The sequence below is a fragment of the Colobus angolensis genome, unplaced genomic scaffold, assembly GCF_000951035.1.
Source record: "Colobus angolensis palliatus isolate OR3802 unplaced genomic scaffold, Cang.pa_1.0 Scaffold6, whole genome shotgun sequence".
In the NCBI taxonomy this organism is placed as follows: domain Eukaryota; kingdom Metazoa; phylum Chordata; class Mammalia; order Primates; family Cercopithecidae; genus Colobus; species Colobus angolensis.
The window spans coordinates 21813982-21832242 of NW_012119598.1; the positions used below are offsets into that span (position 1 = coordinate 21813982).

The 18261-nt window shown below is 37.2% G+C and overlaps 1 protein-coding gene across 2 annotated transcripts in view; it reads left to right on the forward strand.

The window, feature by feature from the left end:
* Nucleotides 1–18261, forward strand: part of CDKAL1 (CDK5 regulatory subunit associated protein 1-like 1) — a 715588-nt gene that overhangs the window by 249679 nt on the left and 447648 nt on the right. For both annotated transcript variants that reach the window (XM_011962766.1, XM_011962767.1), the window contains one exon: nucleotides 14157–14277. In XM_011962766.1, the coding sequence (XP_011818156.1) occupies nucleotides 14157–14277 (121 nt within the window). The remainder of the gene's footprint in view (nucleotides 1–14156; nucleotides 14278–18261) is intronic.

An 18261-nucleotide genomic window follows, 5' to 3' on the forward strand; every position in this document is an offset into this window, starting at 1 on the left:
TATTATAACTGACTTTTAAGAGAATTGACAGTTGCTACACTGCTTTTATACACTGCATACATATCATGTGCTTTCTTTCGTGACTGGAGAGATTTTATTCTTCATTAGAGAATGCACTATTTTTGGTTAGTAAAATATAGTGAGAATAGATGAGACTGTAAAGTTAGAGGAAAAAAATAAATACTAAAAACTTCATTGCATTTTTCAAATGCGGAGTAAAGTTGTAGGTTAATTGTGGTATTTTCTGTTTTGCTTTGATTATTCTCAGTAATTGTAAATTGTATTGGATTGGTAATTCTTCTTTAGTACTTTATAGCTGATTTCCCTAAAAACAGAAATATAAAGTAGAAACCAGGTCATGTTAGAAATGCAGTATCTAAAGCTTTGATAGGACATAGAAATTATCATCTTCAATTTTTTTTTAAAAAAACAAAGATTTTATTGTTAGGGAAATAATTTATTATGTCACAGTCAAGTGAAAACTGGCACCACAAAGTAATCTGATGGCTCAGATGTAGGTAGAAAAGAAATTTAAATCTGACTTTCTCTTTTTCTTGAAAAATTGTATTTGATAATTGGAATAATTAGGTGTAGGATAAACTTTAGTGATGTTATGGATCTTTTCTTAGAAAACCTAATATTGATAATAATGGGTACAGGATTATTACAAGAATGTTTTATCGATTTGAACATTTATTTCTAATATTTGGTGATTTGTACATTTTTTTGTTTAGAAGTTCATTCTGTAACACATTACAAAGTATACAGCAGATATGTAGCAATTACTTTGGAGACTGAGAGACTAAATACCAATTTCACTTATTAATTTGAAGGAGAGAAAACTCACTTGGAGAATCTTCAATTAGGATATCAACTCTGAATATCCTCTGGATATCTGGATATATTAAAGAAGTTTATCTCAGTACTACTATTTTATAACAAAGTATGCATTGTATTGAGTAATAAAGAAATAGTAATTAAAATGTCCTTATAAACCATGCTTTCTAACATTAAATCTTTATTGTATTTCTGAAAATTAAAGTGCACCATTTCTTGAAGCTGCGCTGAAAAGTCGGCTGATGTGTTGGGTGCTGTTGGGTGCTGCTGTGGTAGGTGAGAGTCCTTGATTGAGACTATGAAGAGCTGTGTGCAAATGCTTGTTTGTACAACTAACAATGCCATCTTTAACAGCCCATACAACCTCATTGGTTCTCAGTTTCCTGAGTTGCAAATTGTATCACGTGGAAGGTCACTTTTACTCTGAAATTCTTGAAGTGCATGTGTCTGTAATTTAAAATTGAGTTTCAGAGTCTGTCTTTAGAATAGTTTTTGGCATTTTAGATAGTGATCTGTAGCAGAAGTTATTAGAATGTGACTAGCCTTTATCTCACACCCTGATTTCTATATGCCAGATTTTACTTTTTCTTTCCCTGTGCCTGCCTTCTCACAAAATGAAATTGAAGACGTTTGTGGCAGAGGTACCATGTATTTTTGTTTGGTATACCTCTATATTTTCTAGTGAAGAGGGTCTTGAGGAAAGCCCAGTTCTTGAACTCTTTTGCCCTTACTCCATTCAGTTGTGATGCAGTTCTGGGCAGTGACAGGGAGTGTGCTTCCCAGTGTTGCTCAAAAACATTGTGCCTCTTTGAAGCAGCTACCCAGGAGCATGTTTATTTTCAGGACTTCGAGAGAGGTAGTTTTACTCTTGGTAACTTGGTTTGCTGAGGGAAAAAGTGATTAGAGGGAATTTAATGTAGGTAACATTACCTACGACAGTGATTCTCAAGAATGTTTCCTGGGAGAGGGATGGTGGCTGAGAGGACCCATGACCTGAGAGGGGAGATGGCAGACTGGTTAACCCAGACTATGGGGAAACTGGGAGCTGGGGAGTCGGCCCTGCAGCCACTCACCTAGATTCATTGCCATGATTAGCCACCGTCCTAGACAGGTAAGAATCATATCACTCAAAGGTATCCTGAGGTGGAAAAACAACCTTGGCTTTCTACCATGGTTCCTGAACACACATGCTTACACTTACCCAGGACCGTGTGCAGTTCCAGGTTCATTACCTATGCCTTCTTCCCCTAACTTATACCCAGGAAAGTACATCACAGTGCACATGAGTGATTTCATAGGAGTGACCTTCAATCTACTTTAATTTGTATATTTAACATGTCATTCACAAACTTGTGGTCATCTTTTTTTCTTCTTTTTTAAGACGGTGTCTTGCTCTGTTGCCTAGGCTGGAGTGCAGTGGTGCGATCTTGGCTCACTGCAGCCTCCACCTCCCAGGTTCAAGCGATTCTTGTGCTTCAGCCTCCCAAATAGCTGGGATTATAGACATGCACCACTACACTTGGCTAATTTTTGTATTTTCAGTAGAGAAGGAGCTTCACCATGTTGGCCAGGTTGGTCTCGCACTCCTCGCCTCACGTGATCTCCTCCGCTTTGTCCCAAAGTGCTGGGATTACAGGTGTGAGCCACCACGCTTGGCCTTGATCATCATTATCAATGCAATTATTTGTGACCTATTTCCTAGACCTCCAGAGCTTTTAAAAGAAATGGGATCTGACTTTAACTTAGTGTTTGAAAGTTTTGAAAACTCCCTTACCATCTTGCTTTTGAGAAACGTCATTAGCACTGTATGTTTTGATAGGAGTACAGTTGTTTAATTATGGTAGTAACTGTAATTAACTTCTATCTAGCTCTTTGTGGCTTACCCTTTTCATATACATTAATTCATTTCTACTCCACGGGAAGCCTGGCATTACTGATTATGCAGCCAGACAGCAGTGTACTATAATTTGAAACCTAGTCCCCTTGTTGCACATAACCTCCTTTCTATTCTGTGAAGCTGTTGATATTGAACAGACAGAAATGAGAAAGTGAGGCCCATCTATTATTTTCTTTTCTGATGCCTGTTGTTTAAGATCACTGCTCACTTTTTTTGCAGTTCCCTTTAGATCCTCTCTTATATATTTTGTTACTTCATGTGTCTTGTTTCCTTTTTGATCTTTTCTCACTCTTTTTCTTTTCTGTTTTATTTTGTGCCAACATAAAACATTCTTTTGTAAGGAGTTCATAAAGATAGCTTAATTTTTTTAAAGAAAATTCTGTGTAGACTGTTTTATTCATACTGTGCTGTAAAGGTGCTTAAATTGGGAAATGAGTGAGTGAACGTATTTCCCTAACTGTAAGCAACTGATAAAAAAGCCAACCAATAAAAAACAAATGAAAAGATTCTATAGAGAAAATGCTTGTGTGTTGTAAGAATAAGTTTTGAAAGTTTTAATATAAAACATACTTCATATATAGAATTTTTACTGTCAAATAGGTAGGTAAAAAAAAAAAAAACAAAAAAAAAACCCTGGGATTTTTTTAAGGATATGCCTTTTTTAAGGATATGCCTTAAATCTTGTATTCTCATAAGTTTTGCAGCTGTAATCAGAGGTATTTTAATGTTCATGACTTTCAGTCTTTGACAGTCCATGCCCAACAGTGTCATTTTTTAAAATTAAATTTTAAGACAATGTTTGATTAGACTTTTGACTAGAACTAAGAATCTCAAGCCCACATAATTTCTACTTCATAAATTATTTTTAGGAGCATTTTCATTTTTGAAGACATGGTCTTTCACCATGGGGCCCCTTCCTGCCAAGTCTTAATAACTCTTTTCAGTGAAATCCAGTTAAAGTGATAGGCTTTTAACTAGATTGGTTTTAAGAAGGGGAAAATCAGTCAAAAACAGGAATTCTAGCAAAAGGTACTGTGAAATAGATATAATCACGTATATAATTTGTATCCTGCTTGCTCTGCCTCCCAGACTTCAGTGTGACCTCTCCCTGAAGTCTTTCCTGATTTTCCCTCGGAGAGTTGACCACTCCCTTGTTGTGGTGTCTCTTAGAAACATCTGTCAGATCACCTCTGACACGTCCTTCCTCTTACTTGTTCAGCAGTCTGCCTTCTTCGACACCTTAAGTCCCTTTAAGGCAGAAGTGAAAGTAGTGACTTAAGATACAGAAGATTGTTTTGTTTTGTTTTGGCAAGGGGTGTATTTTGGGGGTTTTTATGTTGTATTTAAATATTAAAAAGTAATATTTCATACTTGCTTTGTTTTCTAAGCTCATCTATGGTATTATGGAACTTTTGTTTCAGTTATGCATGTATATTAATACAGTGACTTACAACATGAAATGTACATCCTCTTTCTTTGAAACTTACTTCACTCTTGCCATTTCTATAGAAAGGCAATGATAACACTTATCTCAAGGGGTTGAGGACTAAGAGAGTGAATTGAAAGCAAAGTGAGCTCCAGGGGCCTCCTCTCATTTAGATTGTCTTTATGCTGCCCACAGTACAAGATTATTCAGTTCTTGATTGGAACTGAAGGTCAACAAGGAGGTGAAATGAAGGTCAACAAGGTCAGACAGGCATTTTTAAAAATACATAGATGGGAAAATTCCCCAGCCTTTACTGCTTCCCATCTCTTCTGTCACACTTTATGGTGGCTTGAGTTGAATTAGCAGGAGGAGACTTGACATTTTCATTTGTGATTGAAAGTGAGTGCAACATCGTTTGGATGTTTGTCCCTTCTAAATCTCATTTTGAATTGTGATCCTTGCTGTTGGAACTGGAGCCTGGTGGGAGGTGTTTGGGTCATGGGGGCGGTTCTCTCGCGAATGGCTTGGTGCTGTACTGGCACATGATTCTCTAGTGAGGTGGTTGTTTACAAGTGTGTGTTATCTCTCCCCTTCGCATCTTTTCTTGTTCCTACTCTCCCCGACAGGTGGGCACCCCCTTTGCCTTCTGCCATGATTGGAGGCTTCCTGAGGCCTCACTAGAAGCTGAGCAGATTGCTGTTACCATGCTTCTGGTACAGCCTGCAGAATTGTGAGCCAATTAAACCTCTTTTCTTTATAAATTATGCAGCCTCAGGTATTATAGCAATGCATAAAATGGTCTAATTCAGTAGGACTCTGAGCTTCAATTTTAAAATTAACTGTGGCTTACAAGTTCCTTATGTCTTGTACGTTTTATTGTTCTCATTTTCCAGCAGCTTGAGTGCCGTCTTTTGTAAGGTCTGCTTTGCTTTCATCACTGGCTACCGTATCCTTGGGAATGCAGATTTGAGCATGAGAAATCATTATGTTCTGTATTGTTGCTGTAGATGCTTTACATACAGAAACAGAAGTGCTCATAGCTTTATTGCTGTAAATATCAAAGGCTTGGAGCCATTTAATAAATTTAGAATTCAGGAGAGTCTGTTGTAGCAAGACAGCTAATGATCTAAGGAGTTCTACTAAGGGTCAGTATTAACGTTGAGTTATTGACATGGGACTGCTTTGACTTTTAACTGTTTTGATGTACACTTGATTTGGATTCTGAAAAAATGAATTGACACCATGTAAATCTATTCCCACTGTCATAAAAGACATCTGCTTGCAAAAGATATAGTAATTAAAACATAAAATTAAATACTTACTGTAATTTCCCCAGAAGGTATCTCCATTAGAGTAAAAGGACATTTTGCTTATGCAGATTACTTTGTTATACGTATCCTTTGTTTAATGTAACTTAATTATTTATTATACCATTGATAATGTGCAAATGGAATAAAAAAATTGCCTAAGAACATTCCATTCCAATAAATGTTTTCATCTTTCCATGTTCTCTTCTGTAATTCTTGTCCATAAATAAATTTTATATCATTAAGATTATAGAGTTGGTACTTTTTTTAAAACAGGAGTTTTGATATTAAACAATTCTCAGATTTCTAGGGATTTAAACTGTGTACTGTGATCTTACCTTAGCGTCCTCCCCAGTCCACCAGGTAAGGTGTTGGAATCTTCATGCTTTGTTAAACTCTGGAAATGCACCTTGGTAACATCAATACCTCAGTGGACTCTCTTTACGTATACTCTGATTTATACTTTTAGTTTTGTCTTTTTGGATAGTGTCTTCTTTTCTCATTTTAATATCTTTTTCTAGGTGTCATTGCTCTCATTAACAAACTCTTCATACTTGCTGAAAAAGGGAATTATTTAATCTCAGTAGCAAAGAATTAGAGCTTGAGTTGTAACGATTCTGTGTTTTTTAGTTAATTCTACCATTTTGTGTAAAGTTTTCCAATCTAGACTTGTGACAAAGCTGCTTCTTCCATTTAACCCAATTTCTGTGTTTTATATTATTTCCTTCTTTTAAGATGAAGTGTTTCAAAGGAGTGTCACACTTTAGCATGAATACCTACCTTTTTTTCTTCTAAGAAGTACCTGTATATGAGGTACATATTGAATGGAGTAGAGAAAAAGTTAGACTGCACTTTTGTTGTTCTTTGTAATTGAGTAGTTAAAATGCCTATTAAGGACACTTTAAATGGTAACTATGAACATTTTGTAGAAAAACAGATTAAATTGGGCACTTTTATCTAATATTCTTAAATAAAATTCAAATTGATGTGATCAAATTTTAGTGAGAATTGATATGTATAGTACACTTTTTTTTTTTTTTTTTTTTTAAAAACAGAGTCTCGCTCTGTCACCCAGGCTGGAGTGCAGTGGCATGATCTTGGCTCACTGCAAGCTCCACCTCCTAGGTTCACACCATTCTCCTGCCTCAGCCTCCCGAGTAGCTGGAACTACAGGTACCCGCCACCACGCCTGGCTAATTTTTTGTATGTTTAGTAGAGACAGGATTTCACCCTGTTAGCCAGGATGGTGTCGTTCTCCTGACCTCATGATCCTCCTGCCTCACCCTCCCAAAGTGCTGGGATTACAGGTGTGAGCTGCTGCACCTGGCCCGTTTATTCATTTTTTAAAAAACTTTTTTGCTTGAATGTTCTGCCAGCCTTCTGCTGTCTGTCCCCATCATCGTGTTGGATTGCTTCACTAGGAATATTTCCAGCAGGCCGACCCAGAGCAAGGGTTCAGACAAGTCTTTTCTGTGTGTACTTAATAGAACCAAATTTGTGCAAGGTGAGACCAGTCATCAAGAGATAAACAATAAAACCAACAAGCCTTGGCGTGACTTCTCTCTGGTGATAGTGGAGGTGGGTGGTCATATATTAAGAAAACAGTGAATGGCCTTTAAAATTAGATGGAGTGAATGAAATATTGACGAAAAGTCAGGCTGTTTATAGAGCCTTTAGAAAAAAATAAAGGGAAAAAATAAACAATAGGCATCCAAGTTGCCAGAGCCTTTAGAAAAAAATAAAGGGAAAAAATAAACAATAGGCATCCAAGTTGCCAGATCATTGGTATTTCTGTAATATGAATGATATTCTAAAGCTAGTATGTGCAACCCACTTTAGAACATGAGAACCAAGCAGAGAAGATTGGTTTGTATGTAGGAGCATAATTTAGTTAATAGATATATTTTATAGCTAGTTATATTTCTATCACTCAATTAATATATGTCTTTATGTTTGGGGAGTTGGTTCTTTTCTATTTGTAAATGATCATTGTGATTGGCTTCCTGATATGCCGACAGGCTGGGCTTTCTAGTATACGTGGGTGGGATGTTTTCCCTCAGTTCTAACACCATTCAATGCAGGTAGCACCATGAGATTTAGAAAACATTTTTGTTCTTTAAGATCGACAGACAGCTTTGAACATTGATTCAACTAGTGTAGCAATTACTGTACAAATAATATACAATGCCTTGGTTTCTCTTCTCATAAATATTTCACTATTATGAATTCAGAAATGTGTACACAACAGTGAATTGTATCAAAAGCTAGCTTTTTGGTTCAAATTTTTACAACGTATAATAATTTTAGTTGGTAAAATGGTTTAGTAACATTCTTTAATGGATTAGATCAAATGTAAAAACCAGCATGGAATCAGATTTTGTAGCTGATTTATGAACAACTGCTGAAAACCTCAGGGCTTAAAATTGAATTTGGTTTTAACAGGATTGAATTGTATCTGACACTTGTAAGTAACAACTCAGAGAGATGTTTATTAAAGACGGTTAATAAACCCACCGAGACATATTTGACCATTATTTAGAGGAGGTGAAATGTGAACTTACATTTAAAATGGAAAAGATAAAAGATCTTAGAAATATAACGTTTTTGAGTATGTCTCATTCTAAATATATGCCAGTCTTCCTTTCTCATCTTTTTATTAAAGTTGCATATCTCTTTTAGTCACTTTACATATTTATCACCATCTCCTCGGTGGCCTCATGTCATTATCAGTTGATCTTGTCACACTGAGCGTCATCTCCCCATCTGTTCCTATTAATATTTCCTCCTTTAATTTCTTATTACCTGGGATTGAAACGATGTAAAAACTCACCCCCTTTTTCTTTTCTATGCTGGTTTGCCTTCTTTCTTTTCTCTTTCCCTTCATTCAAGCCAAAAGGCTGATTCACAGTCATCACAAAATAAACCAGTGCTCAGTGAGCAGCCATTCTTTTTCTGTCACAGTGCTAGGCCTCGGTGGCTAATGAGAAAGGATCAAATAAAGAAGGAATGTGTGAATGTGTAATTGTGGTCTTTGCCTCATGGTCCTTTCGTAAGTATAGCGTGTGCTCATTTTCAGGACAAATTCGCTCCAAAAATTTGCCTTTTACCTTTCACATCTCAAATCTTTCAGCATGTTTCTCTGATCCTGAGTCCTTGTTCTCTCTCCTTTTCTTTCCAAAGACTTGCTTTTTCAGTTTTATTCTTTATTCTGGCAAGTTTTAGTTTGTTTTAGATGGCAACAGTATTGATAACTGCACATAAAATAGGTAAGGATTCACAGTATTTATATTTACTATATGGTTTATGGATTTAAGGAATTAATTTGAAACAGCAGTTCTGTTTGAAAGAGGATTTCTAAATGAAAGGGTGTATTACAAATAAAGGTTTTGTTCTGCTACTCCATTTTTAAACAAAGAATTGTTTTATGGTTGAAATTCCCTCCTTTCATCTTTGGCCAGATATAACAAGTGACTGTTATGTTATTTCCTACTTTGTCTTTAGTGTGCTATAGTTTTCAATTTCAAAAAACCAGACTGTTGTTAGGTCTGCTGCTCTTTAATGAATCATTGGATTGGAAAATAACTCATTATATCATCAGGCAGAGATACTTTCCTTTATTTGCATGTAGATAGTGAAGATGAATAATTTATCAAATGTTATTAGTACAGGCTGCATATTACTGGAATCTCAGCAGGATATAATGAAATTTGTCTCATGCAAGTATGAAAATAGCATGGCCTTTGCATAGTCGTTATTGAACTCTTGGCATCTCTTGGAGAACTATTATGTTAGCATGCCAGTCTTGCACACCTCTTCATTAACCGGGCTTTTGATTGGAGAATTTAACTTATCTTGAAAATCTGTGGAATCCAACATGCCAAATGCTTGCTTGACTTTAGCTTGTTTCTATGTTGGAGCATAAATTTTCAGAACGAATCAAGTACTAAATGTTTCTTATTAAGGTGAGTAGTGCAAAAAGGCTATGACTGATGGTTTTATTACTTTTGGTTGTAAAAAGTTGTACCGGAGATATTTAAGCAATAAAGCTTTCTTCTTAAATGACAGGCAATGAAATATGTATGTAAGTACTTAGAATCTTAGAGCTGTACTAATTATGTATTTGAAGTTATTTTAATGATTGCTTCTTAAAAGTTGCATTTGATATGCTTCTGTCATGATGGCATGAGGAGGTCAACAAACCTTCCTCTCAAAAACAATACTAAAGTTGCACAAGCAGTCGAAAGCAAATCATGTCAGTACTCTGGAAATCAACTAAAAGCATTCAACAAACTGAGAAGTGTTTATTCATGAAAAAACTGAACTTCGGATAAAAACAGTGTTAAGTCTTGGTATTTATGCTGGGGCGGCTCCATTTTCCCTCCTCTGCTCAGTGGGCAAGGTTGCAACTAGGGCAAAACAGGCCATGAAAGCCAGCAGCTTCCTGGCTGCTCCTGAGACAGCACAGTGGATTTGGAGAACTGTCAGATACGGTGGAGATTTTGATGGCAAGCAGTAGGGAAGGTTTGCAGCTCTACTGGACTGAAGTTACTGACCTGTTTGGTGCAAGCAATGGACAGACGGACTAGCCAGGGTTTTAGCAGGGAATTCTGGGAGCTGAGCTAGCGCTATGAGGCTTGTGAAACTCTCTACATACCTTAAGTTAACCAGAAGTTGTTTCTTCTGCACATGCAGCAGAAACTGGAATGGACTTTGTAAGAAATATTGAAAGTTTGTCAGGCAGCAAAGAAGGGGCACTGAATAATAACTTGGATTCCAAAGAGCAGTGAAACATGCTAGAAATGGTATTTATATGAGTATACATATTTTTCACGTTTTCATTATTAAAAAAATACATAGGCCAGGTGCAGTGACTCGAACTTTTAATTTTAGTACTTTGGGAGGCCAAAGTGGGAGTATCACCTAATCCCAGGAGTTTGAGACCAGCTTGGACAACATGGCAAGACTTCATTTCTGTTAAAAAAATTTAAAAAGTAATGGACGTCGTGGTGCATACCTGTAGTCTCAGCTCCTCAGGAGGCTGAGATGGAAGGATCGCTTGAGCCCAGGAAGTCGAGGCTGCAGTGAGCCATGATTGTGCCACTGCACTCTGGCCTGGGTGACAGAGTGAGACCCTGTCTCATAGAAAACAAAACGGAAAAAAACATATAATTATGTAACAAACAATAATTATAGCACCATATTTTAGCTTTACATGAGTCTTCCCTTAACCATGAGAGATACATTCCAAGATCCCCAATGGATGCCTGAAACTATGGAGAGTACCAAACCCTGTGTGTCCCGTGTTTTTTCCTATACCTACATCCATACGTATGATAAAGTTTCATTCACAAACTAGGCACAGTAAGAGATTGACAACAATAGTAAGAAAATAGAATAATTATTACAATACACTGTAATAAAAGTTATGTGAATGTGGGGTCTCTCTCTCCCTGTCTCAAAATATCTTCTTATACTGTACTATGGGTAACTGAATCCATAGAAAGCAAAGCCACAGATAAGTGGTGCTACTGTATACCACTATATGTGTTAATATGTGTGCCAATAGCACAAAAGAGGAAGAAGGAAAAGAAATAGCATCAGGACAATTGAATATCCATATTAAAAAAAGAGCTTAGGCCTTCCCTGTACATAAAAATAAACAAAGTGAATTCTAGACATAAATATAAGACAGAAACAATAAAACATGTAGAAGAAAACACATGATAAATCTCTGTGCCCTTAATATAGCTAAAGAGTTCTCAGATGTGACACCAAAAGCATGAGCCATAAAAGAAAAAATTGGATACATTGAACTTCATTAAATGGAAAAAACATTTACTTTTCAAGACACACCATCGTGAACGTGAAAATATAAGCCACAGACTGAGAGAAAATATTTATAAATCATATATCTGATAAAGGTCTTGTAACCATAATGTGTAAATAATTCTTACAACTCAGTAAGACAAATACTCTAATTAAAATACTGGCAAAATACTGGAGTAGACTTTTGTATTAGTTGGGACCAATGGGTGTATATATAGAAAGAGATGTAGTGTAAGGAATTGGCACATGCAACTGTGGAGTTTGAGAAGTTCCAAGATCTGCGTTCAGCAAGCTGGAAACCTCAGAGAGCTGTTGTGTATGTAATTCCAGTCTGAGTTCAAAGGCCTAAGAAACTGGAGAGCCAATGGTGTTAAGTTACAGTCCACAGGCTGGCACACTTGAGACCCAAAAGAGACAATATTTCAGTGTGAGTCTAAAGGCCGAAATGGACCTGTGTTCTAGCTCATACAGTCAGTCAGGAGGAGCTCACTCTTAACCTTTTTTTTTTTTTTAATTGAGACCTTTATTTAATTGGATGAGGCTCATCCACACTGGGAAGGCAATTTGCTTTACCTAGTCTGCCAATTCAAATGGTATCTTATCTAGAAACACACTCACAGAGACATTCAGAATAATATCAAAATATCTGGGTACCCTGTGGCACAGTCAAATTGACATATAAAATTGATCATCATAACATTCTACTGAATAAGAAATGCATTTGGCTGATAATCACATGAAAAGGTACTCAACATCATTCCTCACTATGGAAATGCATATTCAAACCACAGTCACATACCACTACACACTCATTAGAATGGCTGTTATCAAAAGAAGTTGTAGTACTAAGTATTGGCAAGGATATGAAGAAACTCAAAACCTCATACATTGCTGGTGGGAATATAAAATGGTATGACTGCTTTCGTAAGCTGTTGTTTCTTAAAATGTTAAATATAAATTTACCACATGATCCAGCAGTTCTACTCCTAGGAATATATCCAAGGGAAATAGAACATATGTCCGTATAAAAACTTGCATGCGAATGTTCACAGAAGCATTTTTATGGTAGCTGTTAATTGGAAACAATTCAAATGTCAATCAGCTGGTCAGTGGATTAACAAAATTCCCTCTATTTGGTATGGGAACAGAGATAGACTCTAATAAGCTCAATTTTAGAACATTTACATCACCCTCCAAAATTCTTATTTTGGGGTGATATTCCATTCAGTTGTTCCATTCAATTTTAGAACATTTACATCATATTTCTAAAATTGAGTTATTGTGATGATTATAAAACTTTTTTTCTTTGAGACGGAGTCTCACTCTGTCTCCCAGGCTGGAGTGCAGTGGCGTGATCTTGGCTCATTGCAACCTCTGTCACCCAAGTTCAAGTGATTCTCTTGCCCCACTCTCTTGAGTAGCTGGGCTTACAGGTGCATGTCACCACACCCAGCTAATTTTGGTATTTTTAGTAGAGACGAGGTTTCACCATGTTGGCTGGGCTGGTCTGCCTGCCTTGGCCTCACAAAGTGCCAGGATTACAGGTGTGAGCCACCACGCCTGACCAAAACTTTACAAATGTATTGACAATCATTGACTCTTACTCTCATAGTGTGTGAATTTTATAGGCTATAGGATGTACCTCAGTAAAGTTATAAAAATAATAGGTCTAGGCCGGGTGCAGTGGCTCATGCCTGTAATCCCAGCACTTTGGGAGGCTGAGACAGGAGGACTACTTAAGCCCAGGAGTTTGAAATCAGCCTAGGCAATATAGTGAGACCCTGTCTTTTAAAACAAACAAAACTAAACTAAAAAAAACCCCAAAAAAACAAACAAAAAAACCCAAAATACAATATGTCCATATAGAAAGAACAAATGACAAATAAATATGGTAAAATAATAATTGAATCTGAAGAGTATGGGATTTTTTTGTATTTTGTGTTCTTCCACTTTTTCTACAAGTGTGAAATTATATCAAAACTTAAAAATTACAGACATTTTAATGGCTCTTAGTAGTGATCTAATTTCCTTTTGTGACATTGTGTAAAAATAAGTTTAGAATGTTTGTTTGTTTAAAAAATCCAGTCCTAAAGTGCAATTTTATCTCAGCTTTTCGATTATTTACTTCTTTGATTTGTTGTTTGCTTTGAGCAGTTACTTGGGATTGCTTTTGTATTATTATTATTATTATTACTCATTTTTTCTGTGATGTAGTGGCAGGCAGGCCCAGTGCCCAAGCCAACCCTTCCTGCTGCACGTACGTATTTGGCCTATGCTAGAGAGTATTTATACCTGTAGAAATGATATTTTGAGGGTATTCTGTTTCTCATCTGTTCCAATATAAGCAAAGCAAATAGGCCTTGAATACAGCTGTTTTTCCGTTTTTTGTTTTGTTTTGTTTTGTTTTTTTGAGACGGAGTCTCACTCTGTAACCTAGGCTGGAGTGCAGTGGTGCCATCTCGGCTCACTGCAAACTCCACCTCCCGGTCTCAAGCTATTCTCATGCCTCAGCCTCCCAAGTAGCTGGGATTACAGGTACCCGCCACCACACCCGGCTAATTTTTGTATTTTTAGTAGAGATGGAGTTTCACCATGTTGGTCAGGCTGGTCTCAAACTCCTGACCTCAGATGATCCACCCACCTTGGCCTCCCAAAGTGCTGGGATTACAGGTGTGAGCCACTGCACCCGGCTGCTGTTTTCCCTTTTGACAGTATTTCTTAAGTTTAAAAGATCACGCTTCACTTCTTTATGTTGTTTCCCCTGCTCCCAAAAAGAAGTTAAATGAACACGTTTGTTGAAAGCATTAAGTTACAGTGAAGTGTGTGACTCTTGCTAATGTATATTTATGTGCTTGGTTTGAAGGTCACTCTGTGAGACTGCTGGGTCAGAAAAAGGATAATGGAAGGCGGCTGGGGGGAGCACGATTGGATTTGCCGAAGATTAGGAAGAATCCACTGATAGAAATCATTTCTGTCAATACTGGGTAAGCATCTCTCGAACTTACTCATAAAATATTTAGTATATTTCATGAATTTAATTTTTTTTCTTGGACATGTGACAAAGAAAAGTAGCCAAACATTTTCTTGGGAAAGAAAAATTACAAAATGTGCTCGAATGCAGTTTCTTCTGAAATGTTTCCTGTATGTAAACTGCACTTATATTTGCAGCAGGGTTTTATAACTTTAATATTATTTCCATTTTTGGTAATAAACATGGATTTCATTTCCCAGCCCTCTTTTCTGTAGTCTCACCAGTTTCTGGTTTATCCTCCACACTGCTGTCAAAGACTAGAGAAGGTTGACCAAAGTCATTTGTTTTTTCCCAAAAAGCCCCATGGAGTGGCATTCAGTGACTTGGTGAATTTGTGGTGGACCAGCATCTGGCCTTCAGCGTTGAAGATTCAGAAACCCAAACTTATCAAGCTCAGAAACTAGTAATTTAAGCAGAATTTAACAGTGAGAAGTATAGTTGTCACTTGACTGAGTACCTCACATATTCATTCTGTCTGTCCAGCCTGAGCCAAATTGTAAATGCAAGGCTGTTTGCTTTCCCCTGCCTCAGTTCTTCTTTCCCCTTCATTCAAGCATTGTAATACTTTCCCACAACTCCTGATGATCCTATTTAAAATCTCAAACGTTCTAACATTCCTTCTCTTTTTTTTAGTTGCCTTGTTTTCCTCTGTAACTTTAATTGGCATTGAAATATGTAAATGGTCATTTATTTGTATTTTAATTGTCTCTCCTCACTGGCATATACACTCCATGAGGGCAGGGCCTTTTTGATTTTGTTATTTACCACTCTGCCCCCAGCTTTTTTTCACTTACTTTTAAATGTTTTAAAATGATTATACTCATAATTATTTTTCAGTAGATAAATGAGCCTTCTCAGTAAAATCCTAACACTTTTCAAAATTTTATTGCTTCCAGATTAAATATGTAGATCTGACTTTCCATAAATTTTTCATTTTTCATTTAGGAAAAGGGTCCCATTTGTAGCAACTTTTATTATATGTATTAGTAAATTACTGAAGTTACTATTATAACCATTAGACTTTGCAAAGTTGTTATGCCTTGTTACATTTCTAACTTAAAATATAAAAGGATGGCTAGGTACGGTGGATCACACCTGTAATTCCAGCACTTTGGGAGGCTGAGGCAGGTGGATCACCTGAGGTCAGTAGTTTGAAACCAGCCTGGCCAACATGGTGAAACCCTGCCTCCTCTAAAAATACAAAAATTAGCTGGGTGTGGTGGTGCATGCCTGTAATCCCAGCTACTCGGGAGGCTGAGGCAGGAGAATTGCTTGAACCCAGGGAGTGGAGGTTACAGTGAGCTGAGATCATGCCACTACACTCCAGCCTGGGCGACAGAGTGAGACTTCATCTCTAAATAAAATAAAGCAAAACATAAAAGTACATCAGTTGCTTTAGCAAAGTGAGAAGTTGAAAATTTCAGATTGTATGCATTTTGGATGGGGACAGCAGGATAGGGTATGTGTGGATACTTATGTAGAATTTTTTAAAAAGTCAGTCAAATGTTATGGTCAGTATCGTAGGGAGTCAACATGTCCATGAATGGAAGAAATAAGCTAAGGTTGAAAAGCTCAGTTTTTGTCTGGTCTCCCATTTGTGTGACTCCCTTATTTTTTCTTTTCTTTTTCTTTTTTTTTTTGAGACGAGTCTTGCTCTGTCTCCCAGGCTGGAATGCAGTGGCGCGATCTCGGCTCACTGCAAGCTCCGCCTCCTGGGTTCAAGCGATTCTCTTGCCTCAGCCTCCCGAGTAGCTGGGACTACAGGCGCCCGCCACTACGCCCAGCTTATTTTTTGTATTTTTAGTGGAGACAGGGTTTCACCCTGTTAACCAGGATGATCTCGATCTCCTGACCTCGTGATCCGCCCGCCTCGGTCTCCCAAAGTGCTGGGATTACTGGTGAGCCACCACACCCGGCCGTGACTCCCTTATTTTTTCTAGCAGTGGGAATAGAGTATGGAGACAGGATAGGGGCTAGTGTAGGGGACAAAAGTAAAAAATTGTAAATTGTGGCATAAAGGACATCTGTGCTTTATTTTACCTTCTCTGTCCCTGTGAAAGTCATCCTTTTTGACAGTCCCTTGGCAATTTTTTTTCTTCCAAAGCCAAGAGTTAGATGCTGCTTCGCAGTTCTTATATAAATTATATCATTTTTAAGATACTCCTATCAGATTATCCTTAGCTCGAAGGTTTGAAATCCTCCCTCCGGCTAAACACATCTTAGAAAATACTGTCTGACCCTGTGATATTTTACTGATACTTTCTCTTTTAAAATTTATCTTGTCTTTCTTGTTATTTGCCATCAGTCAGACATATGGTGGTAACTGAGAACCTTTAAGGGGAATCTAATTTTCTTTGAGATTATATTCTTGAATTTGTTATCATTTTTAAAAGTAATTTTTTTCCCCCTGCAACACTCTGGCTTTGGGAAAACTAACTCAGATTTTTACACTTTATGTCTGTAATGTACAGAATTTATCAGTTTCTATTCCAGTCCTGGATACGTAGGCTATCTACAAATATTTGAATGGATATTTCAAACTCATTATTTCATTATAACCTGACAGCTCTGCTGTCAGGTTCTAATGAAAACAAGTCCTAGTCCACAGTCTCCAGTAAGAATTTATTAAGCAAGTTGGCACAGTCCAGCCGTTCTTGTAATGTTGGTGGAGTCCTCGTTCTCTCTCTTTTTGGGTGGTGAAATCAAATCTTGTAAGAAAGGTTCACTTGAGCCAAATGAAGCAATGTAGTGTCTCACTACAGATAATACATCTTCAGGCAACCAGAATTCCTTTCCTAGTGTCTAGAGTGAGAGTGGGGCAGGGACAAGCCAGAATCACATCTTTCATGGTCTAGGCCAGTGCTAACCAAAGTATGTTCTGTGGACCAGTTAACTGCAGATTGCTGGTCTGTGATGAGTACACAAATTGAGGGCAAGCATTTTAGAGACTTTTAAGGCAGTTTAAGGTCACAGCAGTGAGTTATAATTCATTTTCACTGTATTTTACACAGATACTGGTTTATAAGAGGTTGGAAGTAAAAATCCTGCTCTGTCATTATATATAGTTTGAGAAACACTGATTTAGGCAAGTGTGTGTTGCAAGATTCTTTACTCTGTTTTGGAAAATATTTTAGCCAATCTACTTATCTCGAGTGTCCCTTCTTTAACTGAGACTCTATTTCGACTGTCTTTTATGCTATTAACTACTTGTGATTAGTAGTTGACTAGTACTTTCAAAAATGGAAACTTATTATTTACTATGCTAATTAGCAAAGCCTCTAGTGTTGACTAAAGATAAAAGATAGCTTAAACATACACAGCAATCTCCTCAGGAAGGTGGCCTTTCTGATTAAATACTAGCTCAGAGTGTGACTGTGCCTAACAGTTGTAGCTTACATCAAGTCACACAATTTATATGATGTTCGCTACATTATATTCTTTCAAAAGTAAATTTATAGTTTTCCTAACATGGCTCTCTCGTGAAACTTAAAATCTGGGTATTATAACTGTTTTATCTGCACAGCCTAAGATGAGTACAGAGCTGTGGTTATTATTCGTGTTCTTCTGTAAGCTTTATGGGCAGCAGGGACCTTAATCTTTGTCATGAGCCTAGAATGTGGCACCAGCCTATTCTGGAGAAGGGAGTAGAATCTATGATACATTGGAAAGAGCTCTGCACTTGGAGTTTGGAGTCATAGACACTGTATTTTCTAGCAGCATGACTTGAATAAATTAGATGAGATCTTAGAGATGATGTCTTTTCTGGCATGGGTATGGTGCTACCTACTGAATGTATAGCTTAGCACATTAATACATATTTTTTTTCAAATCTTGATGCTGCTGTATCTTCTACTCTACCGTCATTCTCTGAGACCCCTTCTACCCTTGATTTCTTTCTATTCTTTCTATTATTTAGGCAAGAAATTTGCTGGGACCA